The 23,993-nt window shown below is 34.3% G+C and overlaps 1 protein-coding gene and 1 long non-coding RNA gene across 2 annotated transcripts in view; one reads left to right on the plus strand and one right to left on the minus strand.

The window, feature by feature from the left end:
• Positions 1-23,993, plus strand: part of KHDRBS2 (KH RNA binding domain containing, signal transduction associated 2) — a 754,183-nt gene that overhangs the window by 207,025 nt on the left and 523,165 nt on the right. Inside the window, exon 3 of the mRNA XM_082414355.1 lies at positions 21,580-21,696. Coding sequence (XP_082270481.1) covers positions 21,580-21,696 — 117 coding nt within the window. The remainder of the gene's footprint in view (positions 1-21,579; positions 21,697-23,993) is intronic.
• Positions 1-23,993, minus strand: part of LOC309638419 — a 328,072-nt gene that overhangs the window by 62,643 nt on the left and 241,436 nt on the right. The window lies entirely within an intron of this gene.

The following is a 23,993-nucleotide window of genomic DNA, read 5'->3' on the forward strand; positions in this document are numbered from 1 at the left end:
TATTTCTAATTCTTTCTCTATTCTTTTCTTATTTTTGAATTTTTCTAATTCTGATTTATTGTCAACTCTAATATGATTTTATTAAGGTCTTTTAGGTTATTTGAAATAGTAAAATACAATTTTGATATGTTTTGTGGCCATATGTTTTTGGCATGCTTTTATCATTTGTAGGAACCTTATATGGATCTGTATTCTCTTTTTGAGTCATAATAACTGCATGAGATTTGACTCTGGTCCTTTTCTGTTGCTCATTTACATGTGAATTCATATTTTTCTCATCTTTTAGAGAGAGACATGGTTCATGCATGTTTTCTAAATTCACAGTCCCTATTCTGTTTTTTTTTTAACCCAGTAAAACAATATGATATATTGCTTTTGTGATTTCCTAGCTTTCATTCCTTCTCTATCTTTTAACTTTTCTTTTTTGGTTTGTACTGTCACTTTTCTGTTCTAATGCTGATTCCATTCTTGGTAATTTTTCCTCGGTGTGATACTCTCTCCTGAAAGGAATCCCTGACTGGTCAATTTTGAGAGGTTATAGGGGCTACAAATACTCCTCAGAACTTACAGTGGATGGCTTATACCCACCTGCTATTGGACTGCGAAAAGCTCATTTTCGACTCGATCTCAAATTGGCCTGCCATGTTTTCCACCTGTATTTTGACCATTTGACTATTTGGGGGTTCTCCTGTTTTCAGGGTTGCTCCTCTCTTCCTCATCCTGAACAGATGCTGACCCCAGACAGGTCACAGCCATTTATGTGCTGTGGTTCTTGGAGAATTTATGTTACCTAGTTTTGCTGTGAGTGTTTCCTAGTGTTTTAAGATTTGCACCTAGTTGTCCAGTGTGTATTTAGCAGAGCATCAAAGGAGATTTCAACACTAGGCCACCACCACTGCCTCCACCTCCTCAAAATTCTCTGCTTTATCTCTTATATCTAAAACCCAAATTTCTCAATTTTCTCCTACACATTCTCTATAACTTTACATCTCCCGTTGTTTCACTTCATTAAATATTTTCTTCAGCTAGATCAAATCTTCAAGTCTCTCCACTCCTTTCTATTTTTTATTTCTCAAACTCCCTTTCTATGTAGTCAGAATCCTGGGATTAATCCATCACTTTGAAATATGCAGTAGTGCTGTTGTTTCTCTAGTTTCTTGCCCTTTTTTTCTGAACAATCCCTATCAAAGTTCCATTTGTATTTTAAGCTAATGTTCATGCTTCTTTATCTATGTATCTGTCTATATTTATATCTATATCTATCAAGCATAACTGAAAATTGGCAAATGTGGTTGACAGACACCATTAGAGACATAATTTCCAAACTCTTTCAAACATCAAGGGTTGAGTTTTTAATATGTGTTGATAATTCTTCTATTTATCTCCATTTAGCATCTTTTCAAATTATCCATAGCAAATTCTAAATCATCATGAGTCTTCAAAAGCCCTGTAACCACTCCTTTCAACTATTAATGGATCACATTTTTCACTAATTCCCAAAGAAAATAGACACCATCAGATTTTATTTCTTTTCCTTATTTCTGACCCAAACTTTATTAAAATATATTCTTTTTTCCTTCACAACCCTCCTTTTCAATGTTCCCCTTGCATGCATTTTCAATATGTAATACCATTCCATGACCATGCAGCCTTAGGGTAACCCTAACTCTAACTCTACCCCTCATTTTCTATTTATAGCCAACTCATTGCCATACTCAAGGCCTTTACCTCTCATTATTCTACTGAAAGTACATTCCTCAGTATCTACCTTAGTTTCCTAAGAGCTAGGTTCAGTGGGCTTCACAGCACTTTGATTGTGTTTAATATGAGATTTTATTTCACTTATTATATTAAATCCTTTATTTTTTAAAAAAGTCAAAGTGTAGTTCATTTACAGTATTGTTAGTTTCAGGTGTACAGCAAAATGATTCAGTTATATATATTTATATATTTTTTCAGATTATTTCCATTATAGGTTATTACAAGATATTGAATATATTTCCCTGTGCTATACAGTAAATCCTTGTTGCTTATCTATTTTATGCTTGTTAATCCCATATTCCATACTCCTAATTTACCCCTTCAATCCTTCCTTTCCCCTTTGGTAACCATAAGTTTGTTTACTTCTATAGATTCAGTAATTTTAATTGTGTATTAAATGTAAAGGAACTGGGATTTTCTGTAGCATGTATTTCCATTAACTTTCCCCCTTTTTGAAGCTCCTTTTGTTTACGTAGCATAACTCTTCCCCTCCATCCTATTCCTTTTCAATTCCCTTTGATACCACTTCTCTTCCACTTTTACCCCTATCCCACAGCACTGTGATGATCCTCAGCCTTCTTTCTTGTGCCTTTTATGTTCTCTCTTGTTCATCCACTGAATGTGTGCCATTTTTTCCTATCCACATTCTTCATTGCCTTATTTCAGAGCTTCATCATATCTGGCTAACACAGTTTTCCCTAACAAGCCTCATGACCTTTTGTGTCTCAAATAAATAACATGACTATTTCTTAAGCACCATAATAATTTTACTATATCACACCTAATAGGTCTTTAATACAGGATGGCTAGGTACTGGAGAGTACTTCAGAATCCTAAAGAATAGAGTAATACCTAAATTTTAAATTTCTAGAAACTTCATAATATGCAGATCATTTTATGACCCCATTTTATTGTTAGTTGTTTGAGCTTCATGTGTATGTACTTAAATGTTTTGCTGTAGTGATTTTTATAAGCACTAGTGTTACTTTACACGTGATAAAAGAATTCAGAACTCACTGAATCAGTTATCTTTCTTGAATGAAAAGGGAAAATAGTTGTATTTTAATTTGTCATAAAAATCATGTTTCTGTGATGGATGAAATAAATTTAATGAGCCATTTAATAGGAGTGCTTTTCTCAGCTGAAGGATATTTTGAGAAATATGAGAAATCATGATAAATCCACATAATACTTCATTAATACTATTTATAGAAAACACATTTGTCATTAATGATGCAACATGAATAATTTCATGCACTTTTTCAGTCTTTGTTATTAGCCCAGAATAATTATGTTGATTCCAGAGAAACCTTTAAGTGAATACTACCCCTTCTATTTCTTGCCATTTTAATCATGTGTTGGAGACACTCGTATAAACATCTTTCATATTTCCAGAATTGGGCTCTGAGTTCAGATCTGAAAATTCTCCTGTCTCTCTGTTGTTTCTCCGGGAAAATGTTACTCACCACAGGGTTCTCTCCTGGGTGCATGCGGCAAGGTGTCGTGACTTTTTTCTTTACTGACTCCATCATGGAGCTCTGCTTTATTCCATCCAGATGTGGGAAAATGTCTGTCACCACATCTGGTGGAGCTTTATCACCAGAACTCTCCAGCATCGTTGGGTAATGTTGATTCTCCAAAAATCTCTCTGTTTTTTGTATGTGGTCTCTTGTTCTTCAAAAGCTAAAAGCCAGTCCATGAGGGTGAGCAGACCTCAAATCATCTGCTTCATTTTCCTCCTCTTTTTCACAAATCATCCTCCCCACTCTTTCAGCCAAGCATTATTTAAATAGATACCAGAAGTAGATAGGAAGCCTTTGCAACTCCCATTGTCCAGTCTCTTTAGATTTGCACCATATGGGACCATATAGCCACACAGAAATCTGTACTACCTGGGGAAGTACAAGAAAGGAATAGCAAAATATTTGCTTTATATCCTTCTCTAACATATGACAAATAAGAATGAGTTCTATTTAGCATGGAATTTGGTCCATGATTACATTATTATTTCTACATCTTTCTTGATGATATCCATTTTTATCTTCCTAATAGTCTCCAATAGGACAATGTTAAATTTGGCAAACAACTAATGTGTGAAGCACTTTGGTGACAGACCATTTCAAGCCTATAAAATATAAGCCTCTGTATAATAAATAGTTTACCACTGGGAATCTACATTTTTTTCTGGCTTCTTTTGATTTCAAGTGACAGAAATTCAACTTGGACTAGCTTCATCATAAGGAGATTTAATAGGAGGATTCTGAGGGTGTCTTGCCTACTTGAGGGAAGATTGAACATTCAAATTTTAGGACATTGAAGGATCAAGCTGGGCCTCAGGAACAACTAGTAGGCAGGACTCAAGCAGCATGAGGGTTCACTGTTCTTCTACCTTGGCTACTCTTAGCTCTGAGTTTCATATTTAGAACTCTCACTAGAGGATCTCCTACCCAACTTCAGCCTAAAAAAAATCCCAAGAAAGAGCCATGACTGGCATGGATTAGGTCAAGTGCTTACCCCTGTATAATTCAAATGTGCAAAGGTAGATGTGGTAATGACATAATATGAAATAGTCCCGCCAAAGGAGTTTCCGACATAGAGTAAAGAGGGAGAAGTGTATTCACCAGAAATTGTTAATGTTTATCCTTTATCTTTCTTTTTTTTTTTCTAACCCAGACCAGAACAGACACGCTTCTTATAATTAAAAATGTAAAATATCCCTAGCAGTGTTTCTTCTATATGCAGTAAATTGGGTTATTAACACACACACACACATTATATTAACTTCCTCAATAAACTAGGGATATTTTTTCCCTTTTCTTTGTCTGAAGATTGATTTTAACAATCTCTCATGATTTATTTAGTAACTTTTCTTAGAGAAGAAGTCAGATTGACAGGCAGCAATCCAGCTCCAGTCCTAGAATTCCATTATCTTCCGCTTAAGGGATGAGTCTGACTTTGATTCAGTCACCTCCTTTAGTAGCTGTTTTAATGGTAAATGATTAATTCACATTGGTCATAGAACTATTTTATTTCATTCTAAATTATTAGATGAATACCCTCTGGTGTTTGTGATTTATGGAAATATTGAAATTTAATTTCTTGAGTTATTTATTTCCAACAATGGCAATAGCAGTTTCTATTTATTCTTGACATTTTGCTTATACTAGATACTTATATCTGATTCTACATAAAAAAGGAGAAATTATAAGTAACTTTAAATATATAATCTAAAATTTATTTTTCTTCATTTCCTCCTAAAAAGTATATGAAAATTTATAAACATCTAAAATCTTAGCAATAAACATCCTGATAGTAGCTACAAATAAGAAGAGATAAATGAAAAAAACAAAGGAACACTTTGATTGTATGGTCTTGCAATATTAGTAATGACGATATTTCTATAAAAATATGTTCCAGCTTGAATAACTTGTTGAAACACTTTACCATTTAATACATTTAGCTGATTTTGTAAAGTCTTTCCTTTCCTTGATCTCTAATTTCATTCCCAATTTCATTCTTTCTCACTCAGTTCTAGTTTTACATAGTTCCATTTAAGAAGCTTCAGTAAATTTTTGTTCCCTCAAATTTCTCTCTTTGATAGCTTATGTTTTTCAAAATTTTAAAATTTACTGTTTAGATACAATTTCAATATACAAGAAAAATATTTTTGCTCATTGTACAATATTAGGAAAACATTTTAATCCTCCCTGCTCTTCAAGCATGAAGCCTTACGTTTTTCTAGAATCTTTTCCAAACCTCTCCAACTGGATATGATCTCATTTAAGTTCTTCTTTTGCCCTAGGGAACTCTATTTTTACATTCCTTTTTCAATTATTTTGCTTTATTCCTTAGCACATCTCTGGATAAATGTGACGTAGTCGTCTATTAACTGAAAGCCTTGTTTAGGCATAGGTTTGAAAAATACATCAACTTTACATTTGGTCAGATTCTCAAAAGAAGCACACTCAAAGGTGCACACTCAAAGGTGGTGGTTGACAGGAGATTATTGAAGGGGATGTTTACAAAGTGTGGTCCGTGTTAAGGGAAGCTAACAAGGAATGGTGAGATGTCCAGGGATAGTAACAGTGAGGAGCCTTGCTACTCCAAAGACTAAAGGGCTAAGGAAAGAGACATTCAGCTACAGAGGAGCCACCAGACAGGAGCTGTGTCCAATAACAGAGGAACAGAGTCACTGCCAAACCAATGCGCAGCAAGGAGGAAACCAGGAAAGTAAGCACTCCAATTTCTCTGTCCTACCCTGCAGTTACTTGAGTTGTATCTTATTGAGCAAATCTAACCAGATGCCAAAGGGAAGGAGCATGGAGACACCTGGCTCCACAGAGAAGCTTGGGGGCACAGCACAGGATAGAAAAGGAGAGGCAGGGGATCTGAATGGACACGTGCAGAACATCCAGAACAATAGGTAATGGACAGCATCTCAGTACAGGTTATTGCAACAAAGGATAACCATCAAGTCACTGCTTAAGATTTATTCCATACTTGATTGAAAGAAACAATATCTTGGATGCTACATTACAGGACTTTTGGCTCAGTTATACATCTATAAAATCTATATGCTATCTCTAAATTAATGCCCATAATTACAAAGACCATATTTTCTTGAACCCTCATGCCAATAGAATAAATGTCCTTGAAATGTTCTTTGATATTATTCCACCAGAGCCTGGGTTCATTACTTAACAACTCCATGCCAGCACTGTCTGTAAAATAAAACTTCCTCAGAGGTTTGGCTTAAAAATTAAATAAGATAATTAATATAAAGCATTTAGCATGCCTACAAGATTTCTAACTCTTATTCTGGTGATTATTGATTTAAATAAAGCCATCCTTTTTTGCATGTTCCTTTTTTCTATTCAGCATTCAACTTTGGCACTTTAATATTTGCATATTCAAGTGGGAAACCTTTACAAGCTAGTAATAAACCAATATAAGAAAATATAATCACACAAAGTAATTAAGGAAAAATGTAAAATTATATGCATTTTAGTCTTATCAATTTAGGAATTTTTATCCTTATTTATTTATATTATTTATTTTTTTCCATTTTATTGAAATATAATTGATGTTCAATATTTTATAAGTTACAGGTATACAATACAGTGATGCACAATTTTTAAAGGTTATATTCCATTTATAGTTGTTACAAAATATTGGCTGTATTCCCTGTGTTGTACAATATATCCTTGTAGCTTATTTTATACATAGTTGTTTGCACCTCTTAATCCCCTACCCCTATATTTCCCCTCCTGCCTTCCCTCTCCCACTGGTAACCACTGGTTCATTCTCTATATCTGTGAGTCTGCTTCTTTTTTGTTACATTCACTAGTTTGTTGTATTTTTTAGATTCCACATATAAGTCAAGTCATACAATATTTGTCTTTCTCTGACTTACTTCACTTAGCATAACACCCTCCAAGTCCATCCATGTTGCTGCAAGTGACAAAATGTCATTCTTTTTTATGGCTGAGTAGTATTCCATTGCATATATATATATAGATATATATATAGATATATATATCTATATATATATATATATGGCACATCTTCTTTATCCATTCATCTGTTGATGGGCACTTAGGTTGCTTCCATATCTTGGCTGTTGTAAATTATCCTACTATGAACATTGGGGTGCATGTATCCTTTCAAATTAGTGTTTCAGTTTTTTTTTTTTTTGATATATACCAAGGAGTGGAATTGCTGAGTCATATGGTGCTTCTATTTTTAGGTTTTTTGAGAAAACTCCATACTGTTTTCCGAAGTGGCTGCACCATTTACGTTCCCACCAGCAGTGTACAGGGGTTCCCTTTTCTCCATATTTTCACCAACATTTGTTATTTGTATTCTTTTAGATGATGGCCATTCTGACAGATGTGAGGTGATATCTCATTGCAGTTTTGATTTGCATTGCCCTGATGATTAGTGATGTTAAGCATCTTCTCATGTGCCTGTTGGCCATCTGCATTTCCTCTTTGGAAAAATATCTATTCAGTTCTTCTGTCCATTTTTAATTGGGTTGTTTGTTTTTTTGATGTTGAGTTGTATGAGCTGTTTATCTATGCTGGATATTTAACCCCTTATTGGTCATATCATTTGCAAATATTTTCTCCCATTCAGTAGGTTGTCTCTTCATTTTGTTTATCATTTCCTTTGCTGTGCAAAAGCTTTTAAGTTTAATGAGATCTCATTTGTTTATTTTTGCTTTTATTTCATTTGCTTTAGGAGATGGATCCAAAAACATATTGCTACAATTTATGTCAAAGAGTGTTCTGCCTATGCTTTCCTTTAGGAGTTTTATGGTTTCTGGTCTTATACTTAGGTCTTTAACTCATTTTGAATTTATTTTTGTATATGGTGTTAGAGAATGTTCTAAGTTCATTCTTTTACATGTAGTTGTCCAGTTTTCCCAGCACCACTTATTGAAGAGTAAAGCCATCCTTTTTTAATGGTCATATTCTACATGAATGGTTAATGGGTTAATCTGTAAATAATAGTATATCAAATTTATTAAAATATCCACCTTCTATTTAAAACAAGAGAGAAAAAACATAGCATACTAAATAAAAGTATAGTGAAACATATATCCTTACACAGGAAAACCCAAGATCTACTTTCTTCACAGTGGACAGACTGTTCTGGATTGTAGTGAATCACTGCTTGTGCTTATTAGTTCATGATTTAAAGCAATTATGTTCAGATGTGCTGGGCAGAATTTTACTACAGACTTTGCCACATGGATTATCATCCTCTTGCAAGTCAGTTGAGAATGCAGTTTGCCTATGGGGAAGTAAGATGTGATGATAAAGATTTTGAGAAGAAATTGGTTAAAAAATATAGCTGGCTTTTTCTCCATGAGCTAGTCTCTCAACAATGACATACAAAAATGTTCCCCTTTAGTAGCAAATGCAAAAAATATTGACTGCTTCTAAAGTATGTCATTTGCCATTTTGCATCAAAGCACTTTAAAACCTTTTAATACCATGGAAGTAGAAACTAAAGTACATTAAATATATTTTCTGTGGTATAATTTTCTTCAAAATATTAGATCTTAGGTATAGAATAATTATTACATCTCATGCACACTTTCATGAATTTAGTAAACTTTCCTTTCAATTCCTGTCATGACTTCTATGGTATAAATGATAACTTTTTAAGAAATGTTAAATCTCTTATGGTATAAATTATAACATTTTAAGAAATGTTAAATCATAAGAAATGATACTTTTTTTGTTTCCTCTGATAAAGAGTAAATTATAAATTAAGATACTTTACTTTTAAAAGTCAAATAATCATCAGTTTTAATCTTTGTTTTGGAGAAAATTGTTAAAAAATTTTCACCTACATAGGGATGAAATCATATTTGTGGGTTTTAAAACTTGATAATTTAAGTAATCAAAACCACTTTACATGTTTAATAATATAAATAAGCTCTAAATCTCTGATAAACCTGTGAACCTCTGATAAATATGTTAAGAAACTTGATAAAAGAAACCACACACATACTCCTCAATATAACATTTTTTATAACATTGTTCATTACTTGTATATTATTTTATTGTTGTCATTGGATTCAAAAGCATGGTCAGAAATTTCTAAACTTCAGTCACTTGGAATTCACATTTAGGCTGCTTTATGTTCATAAAATATGCCAAGGCATTATGTGGTCAGAGTGAATTGCAAAACTGCTGTAGACTACTTTAGGTAATTTTACAAAGGAGGCATCATGTAAATATTCTTCCAGCATTTACTGAGTCATTTTGTTGAAAACAACAAAAAATGCCATTGTAATTATGTTAGACATAATTATGTATGCATGGTCAAATGCTTTATCCCTTATGTTGTAAAAGTATTGATACTTAGAGAAACAAACATTTTATTATTATTTTTAATCAGAGGAGACACTATACCTATTGATATTGTGCCTTCCTCATGTATTCCATTTGTGCCCCAATCTTACATTGCTTTGTGATGTATTATTTCTCTTGCTAGATTATCACTTATTCACTCAACAATTCATTTCTTCCTTCAATTTATTTAATAGAGTACCTACTATGTATTGAGCTGCCAGACATCAATTTGGTCAATTAGGACAATTCTGAAGGTAACTGAGTCAAACTGAAGGTAACAATCATGCCTGTATGGTGTTTAAAGGGGAAGAACAAAGAAGCTGGGATTACTCACCATCTTGTGACCTTTCTGTTTCATTTTATTTATTTATTTATTTATTTATTTATTTATTTATTTATTTATGGCTGAGTTGAGTTTTTGTTGCTCTGTGTGGGCTTTCTCTAGTTGTGGCGAGTGGGGCATACTCTTCTTTGTGTTGCGCAGGCTTCTCATTGTGGTAGCTTCTCTTTGTTGTGGAGCATGGGCTCTAGGTGCGTGGGCTTCAGTAGTTGTGGTACTCGGGCCCAGTAGTTGTGGTTCACAGGCTCTAGAGCGCAGGCTCAGGGGTTGTGGCACACTGGCTTAGCTGCTCCGAGGTAGGTGGGATCTTCCCGGCGAGGGCTTGAACCGGTGTACCCTGCGTTGGCAGGCGGATTCTTAACCACTGTGCCACCAGCGAAGTCCCATCTGTTTCATTTCTTAATAACTTAATCTCAGTTTCAAGAGTCAGGATGTCTCTGATATATGATTCTCTGGCCAGGTGGTCCATGGTCTGGGGGTCTGTGAGCTCATCTTGCCCTGGAGAAGCAACCCGAGTTTGTACATTACTGATGAAATGTGATGATACAACAGCAATTTTAGTCACCTGATGCTGGATGATTAGTGGTCATTGAGCACAGGACTGAGGTCAGAGGGGACAAGCAAGGAAATAAAGTTTTGGATGGAGATTAATCACAGACTCAGTAAGGGAACTCAGTTTTAGGGGGACTCCTTTTAGGGTACACCCTGAGGAGTCTGCTCACAGCACCCAATCCTTTAACTAATGTTGATCAAAGTGATGGTATTTAATGAGTAAGTGAAAAAAAATTAACATTTTTCTTCACTCTACTACTGAATTAATATCTAACCTTAGGAATTAAGGCATATCCTTTTAGGATGGTTGGAATTATGTTGTATACAGTAAAATACTAAGCAATACAATAGGTGATTTTTAGGCAGCCTAAACCTTGAAAAAACTAGATACCAGCCCAGAAACTGAAAAACAGTTGGCTATTTAACTATATTTAAGTTGAAAATAAATGTATAATTAGAATGGAATGTAGGCTTCATAGGGTCAAGGAACTTTGTTTTATGCCCTTCTCCATTCCTCGTGCCTGGCACATAGTAGATGTTCAATAAAGTCTTCTTGAATGATTATGTCCTCATCAATCATAAGCTCATATACTGACTTCATGACATTGTGTGGAGAAGAAGAAGACTTGTAAAGAACAAACATCACTACTTTGGACATGTAAATGCAGTTTGTAAGAGACATATGTGACACTTTCAGGATTCTATACAATGGCGCCAATGTGGTTTATTTAAAGATTTTTTAAATTCTGAAATATAAGAATATAGCAAGTATTAAGCTGTTATTTCTGTGACTATTTAAAAGGCCAGAGAAGTATCTGTTAAGTAATTAAATGTGCAAAGATTTGGATGAAAGAAGAATTATGTACCTACGTGTCACTGTGCTGAGAAAACATTTAGTCATCATGACTCTATGGCAGTCTCATCTGTGTGATGCTCTAGAAACAGTTTTTATTGGCAGTTGTACACGCTGAACAAATTAGGGTTTGGGTTTGAATCGTAGTAGTGATTATGATTAGGGCTATTAATGTTGATACTTTTCACTAAATAATAGAGTTTTAAATGAATCTTTTCAAATAAAAATACCTTGAGCTTGGGGAAGGTACCCTTAGAGTTGTATAAATATGGGAAAGATGGGCTCAGGAGACATTTCCAGACACTCCACACAGGATGAAAAACATTTAAAACATGACCAAATGCACTTTAGTTGTCTATGAAAGGAGACTATGATTTGCACGTACAAGTGCTCAAACATATTGAAGGATTATTTATAGCAGAACTAATGGGACATTAATTGTATGTGTTTACATTTTAAAAATTCATGTTCAATTTTTATCAGCATGTTCTCAAGTTTTTTTTGCCATTTCTATGAAACCCAAACCATTATGTAAACTATGGTGTGACTTTAACATACATCATGTTATTTTGAAACTTGAGACAAATACTGATTAAGCACAAGGTAAACCCCACCAACACATATTAAAGGACCCACATGTTTATAGTTGATATAGATGGATTCCTTTTCTCCAGCTGTGTATGCTTCCTTCAAATTCAAGTACTTCCTTCTGAAATAGGATTGTTTGATCTTATGACAAGCAAGAGTAATTGAATATGAAAAAGAATGTATACGTGTATATATTCTCTATCATATTCTTTTCCGTTATGGTTTATCACAGGATTTTGAATATAGTTCCCTGTGCTATACAGTAGGACCTTATTGTTTATACATTCTATAATACCAGTTTGCATTTGCTAATCCCAAACTCCCACTCCTACCTCTCCCACCCTCTCCCCCTTGGCAACCACCAGTCTATTCTCTTTGTCGCTGATTCTGTTTCTGTTTCATAAATAGGTTCATTTGTGTCATATTTTAGATTCCACATATAAGTGATATCATATGGTATTTATCTTTCTCTTTCTTACTTACTCCACTTAGTATGATAATCTCTAGTTGCATCCATGTTGCTGCAAATAGCATTATTTCCTTCTTTTTTATGGCTGAGTAGTATTCCATTTTACATATGTACCCCATCTTCTTTATCCATTCATCTGTTGATGTACATTTAGTTTGTTTCCAAATGTCTTGGCTATTGTGAATAGTGCTGCTATGAACATAGGGGTGCATGTATCTTTTTGAATTATAGTTTTGTCTGGATATGCACAGGAGTGGGATTGCTGGATCATATGGTAATTCTATTTTTAGTCTTCTGAGGAACATCCATACTGTTTTCCACAGTGGCTGTACCAACTTACATTCCCACCAACAGTGTAGGAGGGTCACCTTTTCTCTACACCCTCTCCAGCATTTGCTGTTTGTAGACTTTTTAATGATGGTCATTCTGAATGGTGTTAGGTGGTACCTCATTGTAGTTTTCATTTGCATTTCTCTAACAATTAATGATGCTGAGCATCTTTTCATGTGCCTATTGGACGTCTGTATTTCTTCTTTGGAGAAATGTCTCTTTAGGTCTTCTGCCCATTTTTTTATTGGGTTGTTTGTTTTTTTGTTGTCTACTCGTATGAACTGTTTGTATATTTTGGAAACTAAGCCTTTGTCAGTTGCATCATTTGCAAATATTTTCTCCCATTCTTTAGGTTGTCTTTTCACTTTGTTTATGGTTTCTTTTGCTGTGCAGAAGCTTGTAAGTTGATTAGGTCCCATTTGTTTATTTTTGGTTTTATTTCTATTGCCTTGGGAGACTGACCTAAGAAACCATTTGTACTATTTATGTCAGAGAATGTTATGCCTATGTTCTCTTCTAAGAGTTTTATGGTGCCATGTCTTATGTTTAAATCTTTAAGCCATTTTGAGTTTATTTTTGTGTATGGTGAGAGGGCATGTTCTAACTTCATTGATTTACATGCAGCTGTCCAACTTTCCCAACACCACTTGCTGAAGAGACTTTTTCCCATTGTATATTCTTGCCTCCTTTGTCAAATATTAATTGACTGTAGGTGTGTGGGTTTATTTCTGGGCTCTCTATTCTGTTCCATTGATCTGTATGTCTGTTTCTGTGCCAATACCACACTGTTTTGATTACTGTAGCTTTGTAGTATTGTCTGAAGTCTGTAATAGCTATGCCTCCTGCTTTGTTCTTTTTCTACAGGATTGCCTTAGCAATTCTGGGTCTTTTATAGTTCCATATGAACTTTAGTATTATTTGTTCTAGTTCTGTGAAAAAGGTCATGGGTAATTTGATAAGGCTCATATTAAATCTGTAGATAGCTTTGGGCAGTATGGTCATTTTAACAATATTAATTCTTCTAATCCAAGAGCATGTCATATATTTTCATTTCTTTGAATCATCTTCAGTTTCCTTTATTAATGTTTTTTAGTTCTCAGTGTATAAGTCTTTCACTTCCTTGGGGAGGTTTATTCCTGACTATTTTATTTTTTGTGTTGCAATTTTAAAATGTATTGTTTTTTACATTCCCTTTCTGATATTTCATTGTTAGTGTAAATCAACGCAAATGATTTCTGTATGTTAACCTTGTATCCTGCTACCTTGCTGAATTCGTTTATCAGTTCTAGTAGTTTTTGTGTGGAGTCTTTAGGGTTTTCTATATATAGTATCATACCATTTCATATAATGACAATTTTACCTCTTCCCTTCCAATTTGGATACCTTTTATTTGTTCTTCTTGTCTGATAAATATGATTGACAAGCCTCTGGCCAGGCTCACCAAGAAGAAAAGAGAGAGAACACAAACAAAATAAGAAACGAAAAAGGAGACATAACAACTGATAACACAGAATTACAAAAAAATAAGGGAATACTATGAACAATTATATGCCAACAAATTTGACAACCTAGAAGAAATGGACAAGTTGCCAGAAACATACAGCCCAACAAAATTGAATCAAGAAGAAATAGATAATTTGAACAGAACAATCACTAGAACTGAAATAGAATCTGTAATTTTAAAAATCCCTACAAACAAAAGTCCAAGACCAGACAGCTTCACAGATGAATTCTACCAAACATACAAAGAAGAACTTATACTGATCCTTCTCAAACTCTTCCAGAAAGTTGAATAGGAGGGAGCACTCCCAAGGACATTCTATGAAGCCACCATCACCCTGATACCAAAACCAGACAAAGACACCACCAAAAAAGAAAATTACAGGCCAATATCTTTGATGACTATAGATGGAAAAATTCTCAACAAAATATTAGCAAACCAAATCCAACAACACAAAAAAAAGTCATACACCATGACCACGTGTTATTCATCCCAAGTTCACAAGGACAGTTCAACATACGCAGATCAATCAATGTGATACACCACATTAACAAAAGAAAAGTCAAAAACCACATGATCATCTCAATAGATGCAGAAAAACATTTGACAAAATTCAACATCCATTCATGACAAAAACTCTTACCAAAGTGGAGATAGAGGGAACATATCTCAAAATAGTAAAAGCTATTTATGACAAACCCACTGCCAATATAATACTCAATGGTGAAAAGTTGAAAGCCTTTCCGCTAAAATCTGGAACAAGACAAAGATGCCCACTCTCACCACTTCTATAAAACATTCTTATTTTTCTTCCCTATATTCTTGAATACTCATCATTGTCTATTTTGTTAAATTGAAAGTAGTTTTCTTTGATAGAGTCCTCTGTAAATTCCAAATGGTGTTATTTAATTCTACAGACATAGTTTGATATTTTTGTGATTGAATAAATCTCTATTCCCTTGATTACCAATGTTCTTTGATGATTGCTGTGGTGAGTACCTGAAATGTTGTCTCTTCCTGTCTATTTATACAAGAAGGCTATTTTTTGATCTGCAACTGTTATCTCTCTTTGTGCAGTCTGCCCCCAATTGCTTTACTTTTTTTTAACAGCAGCAAGCACAAGGATGGACTACTAAACACTGATTTAATGCTGAGTTCCCAAAGCGCAGAACAGCAGCTCTGTGAAGTCTTACCAGTTAAGAAGGGGATTCATCCCCAAATCAGGATTAGGATGGAGATAAAAATAGTGTTGAGGTATGAACAGATGAGGACAAGAGGAATTTGAGGATCAGGAGGTGAGGGCATTCGAGTCCAGCTGTGTCCTATGAAAGAAGAAGAAGGAGCAGGGGTGGCATCAGGAGACTCTTCACAAGTGGCCAGATGGCCAGCACTGCCCTTTGTAACAAAGCAGGTGTAGGCATGGTGCCCACAAAGGGGAAAACTAGATGAGGTTCAACACCTTTCCTAGTTGAGAAGGAATGGAGTTGCTGGAATTAGTTTATAAACAGGTGACTAGAAAAATGCCACTTGTGAACAGGTTTATTTCATCCAAGTATTGGTCAGATATTATTAATCATGAGGAAATATATTAATAATAAGGAAAGAGTAAATGGGAGTCTATAGATAAGACATTCTAGGGTATCCTGGTTGAATTAGTAAATTTTGAAATATGTATGCCCAATATTATTAAATTTATATTCACCTGATTTAAAACTGTTCTTGGATTCACTCTGTTAAAAATGTTCCTAAAATATTTTCCTTAAAGTGTCCCTAGTTTTATGATAAACACTTGCTTTGCCCCAAATTATGTTCTTTCTATTAATTTTACTCGACACAGTTTAAATTTTTGCTTTTGGAAAAAAAAATAAAAATCTGATTAAAATGCTCAAAAGAATTTTTGAATATAAAATTATTACAAAACAATAGCTTAATGACTTCAACATTAATCATAAATGAATATTACATACACAAATTTAATTTTCTTAAAAAACATGTGGATAAAATACTTTGAAATTATTTGAAGATTTTTTTTTTAAATAAATTTATTTATTTATTTATTTATTTGTTTTTGGCTATGTTGGGTTTTCGTTTCTGTGTGAGGGCTTTCTCCAGTTGTGGCAAGCGGGGGTCACTCTTCATCGCGGTGCATGGGCCACTCACTATCGCAGCCTCTCTTGTTGCGGAGCACAGGCTCCAGACGCGCAGGCTCAGTAGTTGTGGTTCACGGGCCTAGCCGCTGCGCGGCATGTGGGATCTTCCCGGACCAGGGCACGAACCCGTGTCCACTGCATTGGCAGGTGGATTCCTAACCACTGCGCCACCAGGGAAGCCCATTGGAAGATATTTTACATACTGAAAACACTATTGAGTGTTCACTCTATTGAGTCTTAAGACTCTAGAGATTCCCAAGTTACCAAATTGCGGCTAAATATTGAAGGCACTGTTGTGTAGTTCTTGAGTTATTTTCTGTGTACAAAAGAGATTTGCTCTAACAAAAGGTTAGGACCAACTGTTGTCAGCGAACTGACCATACACCTGTCATGATTATGTCACTTGGCTTTGTTTGAAGGGGGACTGCACATAGACTGAAAGCAGAGGAATGACAATGTCTTGTCAGAACACAACTCTTCTACTGGCTATTTTCAGAACTAATGTAAAAATAAATTTCCAAAACCTAAGCACAAGTTCAAAAATATGTGATCAGCTTCACGATTACTTCTGATGTGTTAAAATCTCGAACAGAAATGGTGTCCAATCTTTCCTGAAAACAAGTCCACTTGAACGAGGAAGAGGGAGAGAGGTGGGCTGGCAGTGTTCTTTGTGGGAGTTTGGAGGGAGGCTCCCTGGTTGTGGTGTAGGCAGCCCCTTCTTACCACCCCACATGCATGCGCTATGAGCTCACCCACATGGGGGACTCAGCAGAGTGTGCTTGGTACGTGGTGAACCTTCAAAAAAGATTGATTGTAGCAAGTAATAGAGATCAATAGTTAAAACAATATAATACATAATAAATACAAAAAATAAAATATTAACAATATAAAAATAATAAAAGAATTAAGGATTACCAAAGTCAATCTTCACTAGAGGTGTCAGGTACAATTACAATCTGCTGAAACAATAATAATGTAATAATAGCCTATATTTGTCGAGCTCTTATTGTGCATGTATTATTATTTTTATTATCTCTATTTACAGATAAGAAAAATGAAGCTTAGGGGAATGTAAGCAATATAGCCAAATATATACAGTTAGTGAATTTACAAACCCACGAAATCGGGCTTCAGAACCACGCTCGTAAGCATTGTGCTCTACATATTCACTGATGTTGGGGCATTTTTACTTATCCAAATAATAGTTGTGTATTAAAAAAAGTCCTCTGAGCCAGTCCCCAGTGTTGGCTCTAAAAACCCCAAATATTAGGGAAGAGATGAAATCACTTCAGGAAATTTCAACTATGATTAAAAAAAAAAAAAATACTTTTTACCAAAAGCAAATGGTAGATTGTACATTTATAAATTATAAAAACACATTAAAAGAAGAACTGATTGCTTTAAACAGTTACATAATTAATGTTAATCAAGAAACATATTTTCTGTTAGTTTGTGAAATTAAATCCCTGATTATACAACATATTCATTCTGTTGGACGTTTGTGTTCTATTCCAAAAAGTAGAGTTTGTGAAAGAATTAAAGGGGATGTCTCTCTTACAGCTTCAGGACAATTTGGTTTCAAATTGGACATTGGTTAAAAATAAAGCTACTGTATTGAAAGAGATGTTGAAAAATGTGTCACAATAATCAATGCAGAGGACAAACTTCTGAGAGTTGGGACTATGTATATATTTTGTCAATAACCTGTCTTCAGCCAAGACTGCCTGAAATGCTACCTCTTCCTTTCAGAGTCAAAAGCCTCCCAATGGAGACATCACTTTGAGTGCTTTGGTATTTTTGAATTTGAAGTTTTGCTATTACCTGTAAAGGGACAAGAAGGTTCTGTAACAGAGTACTAGAAGTTCGATCAAATTTTACTCAACTGGATTGCTCTATTTGATTTCATTTAAAAGTTATACAATAGTCAACAGATTCAAAGTATATGTATAATTTTCGAGTAGAGTGTGAAAAAATAAAATGAACACTCATGGACCTCTAAGTTACAGTCTAAAATATTACGTATTGCTTTGACAGGACCTGTTTGTTTCCCTTTGATCACATTCCCTACTATCCATTCCCAGAGTTACTAAGATCTTGAAGTTTTTGTTTATTATTACACCTGTTATTTAAAAATTGGATGTACTACTCATGCATATATTCATAATTAAAATATTATTGAACTTTGCTTGTTGAGTTTTATAAAAACAGTGTCATATGTCTAGAGCTTGAATTTTTCACTCAAAGTTTTATTTCTAGAATTTGTTCATGAGATTTCATATAGTTATGGGTAATTTATGTTCACTGCTATAAATATTCCACTATGGGTATGTGACAATGTACTTATTCATTTGTATCAGTCATTGTTCTGATGGGAAAATAGAATCCACTCTCTACATAATAGTTATAATGTGTAATTCAGGACTGACATGACTCTTGGAAGACGAGGGAAGGGACATTAGGAAGGCTGCCACCAGGGGATGTGAAGATCTGAGCCCCACGCCTGCCAGGACCTGGAACTGGGCCTGTGCAGCGGTCTGTGGGGCTGCTGTATCAACAGAGTAGGACTCATGTGGAGGTCAGTAAGCAGCCATGTCTGACCGCCATGATTTGCCAGGAGTAATGGACTGCAGTTCATGTTCACCTTCTAAATCTCATGCAACCTTCTGTCATTGGCAGAATCCAGCACCAAAGGAAGCACATCGTAAGGAATCCTGTGCACGTGTCTGAAGTGTGGACACGTGTTGGTGTGGTGTCCAGGTGAGGGCACATCACCACTGAATTGATGTTTTTCCCCAGTTATTTTTGTTCCTACAAGCCTTGAGACTTTGAACATTCTTGTACACATGCTAAGATTTCTCTAGAGAATATACCTGGGAATGGGTATGCTGAGGCATGGGTTAAATGCATTTACAGATTTACAGGATGATGCCAGCAGGGTTGTACTTACTCACAGTCCTACAAGCAGTGTATATGAGTCTCTGTGGCTCCACATTCTGGTCAGTGTTTGGTTTCTGACTCCTTATTTCTACCACCCATAGTGTGTGTAAAATGGGATTTCACTGTGGTCTTAATTTGATTTTTGTTTAACTGTTAATAAGGTTGAATATTCACACTTTTTCTTTGGCCGTTCTCTTCCTTCTTCATGATTATATCTATTATCTTTTGTTTGTCTTTTCCTTACAGTTTTATACTTAGGATTGTAAACTAATGATTTATTGTTAACATATAATGTAAATAGTCTCCAAATTTGTGACTTATATTTTTTGCCTTTCTTATGGTATATTTTAATGAACAGATATTCTTAATTTAATCAAGCTTTTATTTTACTCTTAGCATATATTTACATCTTGTTTTAGAACTCTTAGACATTATTTCCTTATAATGTCTCTTATAAGGAAATTCTAAAATTTGCCTTTCAGACCTAAGTCTATAATCCATCTGTATTTATTTTTTTGCTATGGTGTACAAAGCAATTTCACTGTTCTTGTTATGGAGACGCTGTTATGCTCTACATTAGACAGTTTCTTCTTTCCTTAGTATATTAGTTTTCTACTGTTGCTGTAACAATTACCACAAACTTAGTGGCTTAAACCACAACAGAGTTGTGTACAATCTCCCAAGACTGAACCAGGAAGAATGCAATGGTAAATGGGATTGTTCCCTTAATTTCTCTTTCTGATATTTCATTGTTAGTGTATAGAAATGCAAAGATTTCTCTATATCAACTTTGTTGCCCTTTAACTTTATGGAATTCATTGTTGAGCTCTAGTAGTTTTCTGGTGGCATCTTTAGGATTTTCTATGTATAGTATCATGTCATCTGGAAACAGTGACAGTTTTACTTTTTCCTTTCCAATTTGGATTCTTTCTATTTCCTTTTCTTCTCTGGTTGCTGTGGCTGGGACTTCCAAAACTAGGTTGAATAAAAGTGGTGAGAGTGGGCATCCTGATCTTAGAGGGAATGATTTCAGCTTTTCACCTTTAAATATGATGTTATTAGGTGTGGGTTTGTCATATGTGGCCTTTATTATGTATGTGGCACTTTTGTTGAAAATCAGTTTGACCATCTAAGCATGGTCTTTCTGAACTTTATATTGTTCTGTTTACCTTACTTGCCTATAGATATGGCAATCCACACTCCAGTACAGCACTGAATAGATGTGGTAAGAACAGGTATCTTGACTTTATCCTGGATTTAGGGGACAAGCATTTAATCTTTTACCATTAAATGTGGTTTATTTCTTACTCTGGGATCACGGGTTTAAAAAATAGAATAACTCTGATTTAGAAGACAGTTACCTAATTTTACTTTTCTCTGTTTCATGTGCCCAACATAGTTTTTAGTGCAATTTAAGCCTTTTGTATTTTTAAAATTAATGAGTGAGTGATTGCCTGAGTCATTTTGGTGTGGTGCTGTTCCTTTAGTAGCTGGCAACATACTCTGATAATTGTTTTTAGTTCCCTTGTTTTTAAGCATATTTTAGGATTATTAAACAAATTAGATAGGTTCCCCCACCCCCAGAATTTTCCATTTAGGCAAACAGTTTTGTATATATACTCTATCTAGCATTTTAAACTTTTCTGTATGTGTTCACATCTTTTATTTGCTGATGCTTAGAACAACTCTTTAACATAGAGAAGGTAAGATTGAAGAACAGTTGAATCTCTTTATTTCCAATCATGAAATTTGGAATGGAATGTTATGGGCACAGACAATACTTATCAAATATAAAAATTAAATTTTACTTTTAAAAAAATTTAAAATATTAACTTTTGCAATTTTGAATGTGCATAGACGTGTTAAAATTGTTTTTTATTCCAATAATCTGATTGGAGAGAAAAAGCCTTTAAAAATTTTGTAAACCCTAGTGCTTCTCCCTAATTTCATTCTTGAGTAATTTATTTATCTATGTGATTATATGAGTAAATGATATGTTCAAAATATTGCTGACTTTGGCATTCCTTTGGAAAGAAACATCTTTTTAAAAGTGGATCTGATCTTAGAGGTCTGAGATGGTTTTCTCTGTGTGTGTGTGTGTTTGGGTATGTGAATGGCATAACTCTCTTCTCCATGGTAAAGATTGAAAAACCCATAGCCCATCAGTTATGCTTCGTGTAAATTATTACTTTTCTCTACTTAAAACAGACATTCTATTGATTTTGTTTCCTAGTTCAATTTTGTGGGGAAATTGCTTGGACCAAGAGGAAACTCCTTGAAGAGGCTACAGGAAGAAACAGGTGCTAAAATGTCTATCCTGGGCAAAGGATCAATGAGAGATAAAGCAAAGGTATGAACTTTGAATTTGATACTTAACACACACAGGGAGTTACCTGTAACAGGATGGCCACATTTACAAGCACATATGAGCTGTCCTCCAATTATTTCCCATGAATTTTACCCTTTGGGACTACTCTGTTGCACTTTCTGATGTCTCCTCTATTTTCATAAAAATCAATTACTGCTCTTTTTCTCCCAAAACATGTAATTCTGTATTTTTATTCTTTTCAGTCCTCTGTGTAGGTTGCTGTCAAATCTTTTCATTTTTTTCTGTGTCCTCCGTAGGATGTTTCTATATGTGTGTGCTCATTTTCCTTAATTCCTTGACTGGATTCCTGTTCTTTCTTCAGCTGTATTGCCTGATCCCATCCACTGTATCATTCCCTCATTTTATCTCTCTGCTCTATTTCACTCAGATCCTCTTACCTAAAGCAATTTCAAATACTTATCTGCAAATCTAAGAGAATTTCACTTATTTTTTGAAATGCTTCAGTGATATTAAACAACTCACCTAATCCCCAAAGAAAAATAAGCTAAAAACTATTATCAACTTGGATATTTGAAGTGATTTATTTTGCATCTGAACTATATCATTTTCCCATTTTCTAAAGTGATAGCAATTTTCTCTGTGTTAGTATTCTGTGTTAAAATAACTATTTATAGAGATTTATTCAAAAAATATCTATGTCTGTACTTTCATATATGCTTTAATTTTTTTTTTTTTGTTATATGTTCTCCAGATATCTCAAAGACTTACAACAGAAACTTCATTTTTCATGCTTTTATTCTCTCACACATTCTTTAAGATTTAGATTAGGCAGGGTCTTCTGAACCCTTGTGATAGGCTTACTTAACCATAAAACATAAAACATATTTTACTGAAATTTGCTGTTTCTCTCATTAAACTGTTAGCTTCCATGGGCCAGAGAAATATCCTAGTCAGCTTTGCATACCCAGAGTCACTGTGTAGTCTCTCCATATTTTTTTTAAAGCAAATAGGTGTATATTTTTCATTCCCATGTATTTGGACATTTTTTCCTGTTCATATTGGATTCTTTTTTTCCTGTGAGCATGTTAGGTACCAGCATAAGTATTTGAAAATCTAGCAAGAAAAAAATTTGGTTCTATTAAGTTTCCATTAGGTTTAATTTACTGATATTACCCGTTAATTAAAGTCCTGTTTCTATATTGATTACTTTTTGGGTGATCCATCGTGTTTGTTTCTGCTTTGAGTATTTTCATTGCTCCTTTAAAAAATGAAAACATTTAATAGCAACAACATCAATAATAATGTATTCCACTATAAAATATGCTTTTTAGAATGTAGATAAGACTTTAACTGCTAAGGACAACATGGCTGAAATAAAACCACAGACACGGGTGTGAAAAAATTTACCTTAGTAAACACTTGCTTAAAATAAAAATAAATCCTAGGTAAAACTTTTATTGCTATGCTGCTATTTTGCTTCTCTGCCACATGACCTGAGCAGAAAGGAATATTTTATGTGATTTTATATTTCTAGCAAATAAGTAAAACTCATCTGATTCTGCAGTGGAAGTGTATATGTGTGTCTGTGTGTATTTATAGAGTGACACAGGCATATATTCCTGCATTAATTACAAAAATATTTGTAATTATTTACAAATAATACATTATGTGTCACACTATGTGTCATTGCAGTTCTAGTTCACAGTAATGATTGTGAGAAAAAAATTTCCTCCTGGAGTTTGCATTCCAGTGGGAGAGACAGACAATAAATAAGTGAATAAATAAATTTTCTACTTTCAGGCGTTGATAATTGTTATGGATTAAAATAAAACAGAGGAAGGGAAAATAGGTTAATGATGGGAGTAGCGGTTTGGTATGATGATTAAGTAGAGAACTGGATTATGAGAAGGAACCAACCCAAGAAAAATCAGAATGAGAGAGAATGCAAGTGTGATGGCTCTGAAGGAGAATCTGTGTCTTTATAACTATCCTGGCAACTGTAGCCATATTTTTGTTTATAACCTTACTTATTCCCATTTAATTACCACCCAATTTCTTTTCTGGCCTTCATAGAAAAATTATTTGAGAATGTTATTTGCAATCAGTTGCTCTCATCCATCCTTTTTTAAAATTTAAAATTTTAATTTATTAATAACGTTGACTGTTGCATGCATTTATTGGCTAATTGTATCACTTCTTTTTAAAATCTCCTAATCTTGCCTTTTTTTTTCCCCTTTCAGTTTTATTGAGATACAATTGACATACAAGACTGTATAAGTTTAAGTTGTACAGGATAATGATTTGACTTACATACATCA

Source organism: Balaenoptera physalus, assembly GCF_965194825.1.
Source record: "Balaenoptera physalus genome assembly, chromosome: 11".
NCBI classification, from domain to species: Eukaryota; Metazoa; Chordata; class Mammalia; order Artiodactyla; family Balaenopteridae; genus Balaenoptera; species Balaenoptera physalus.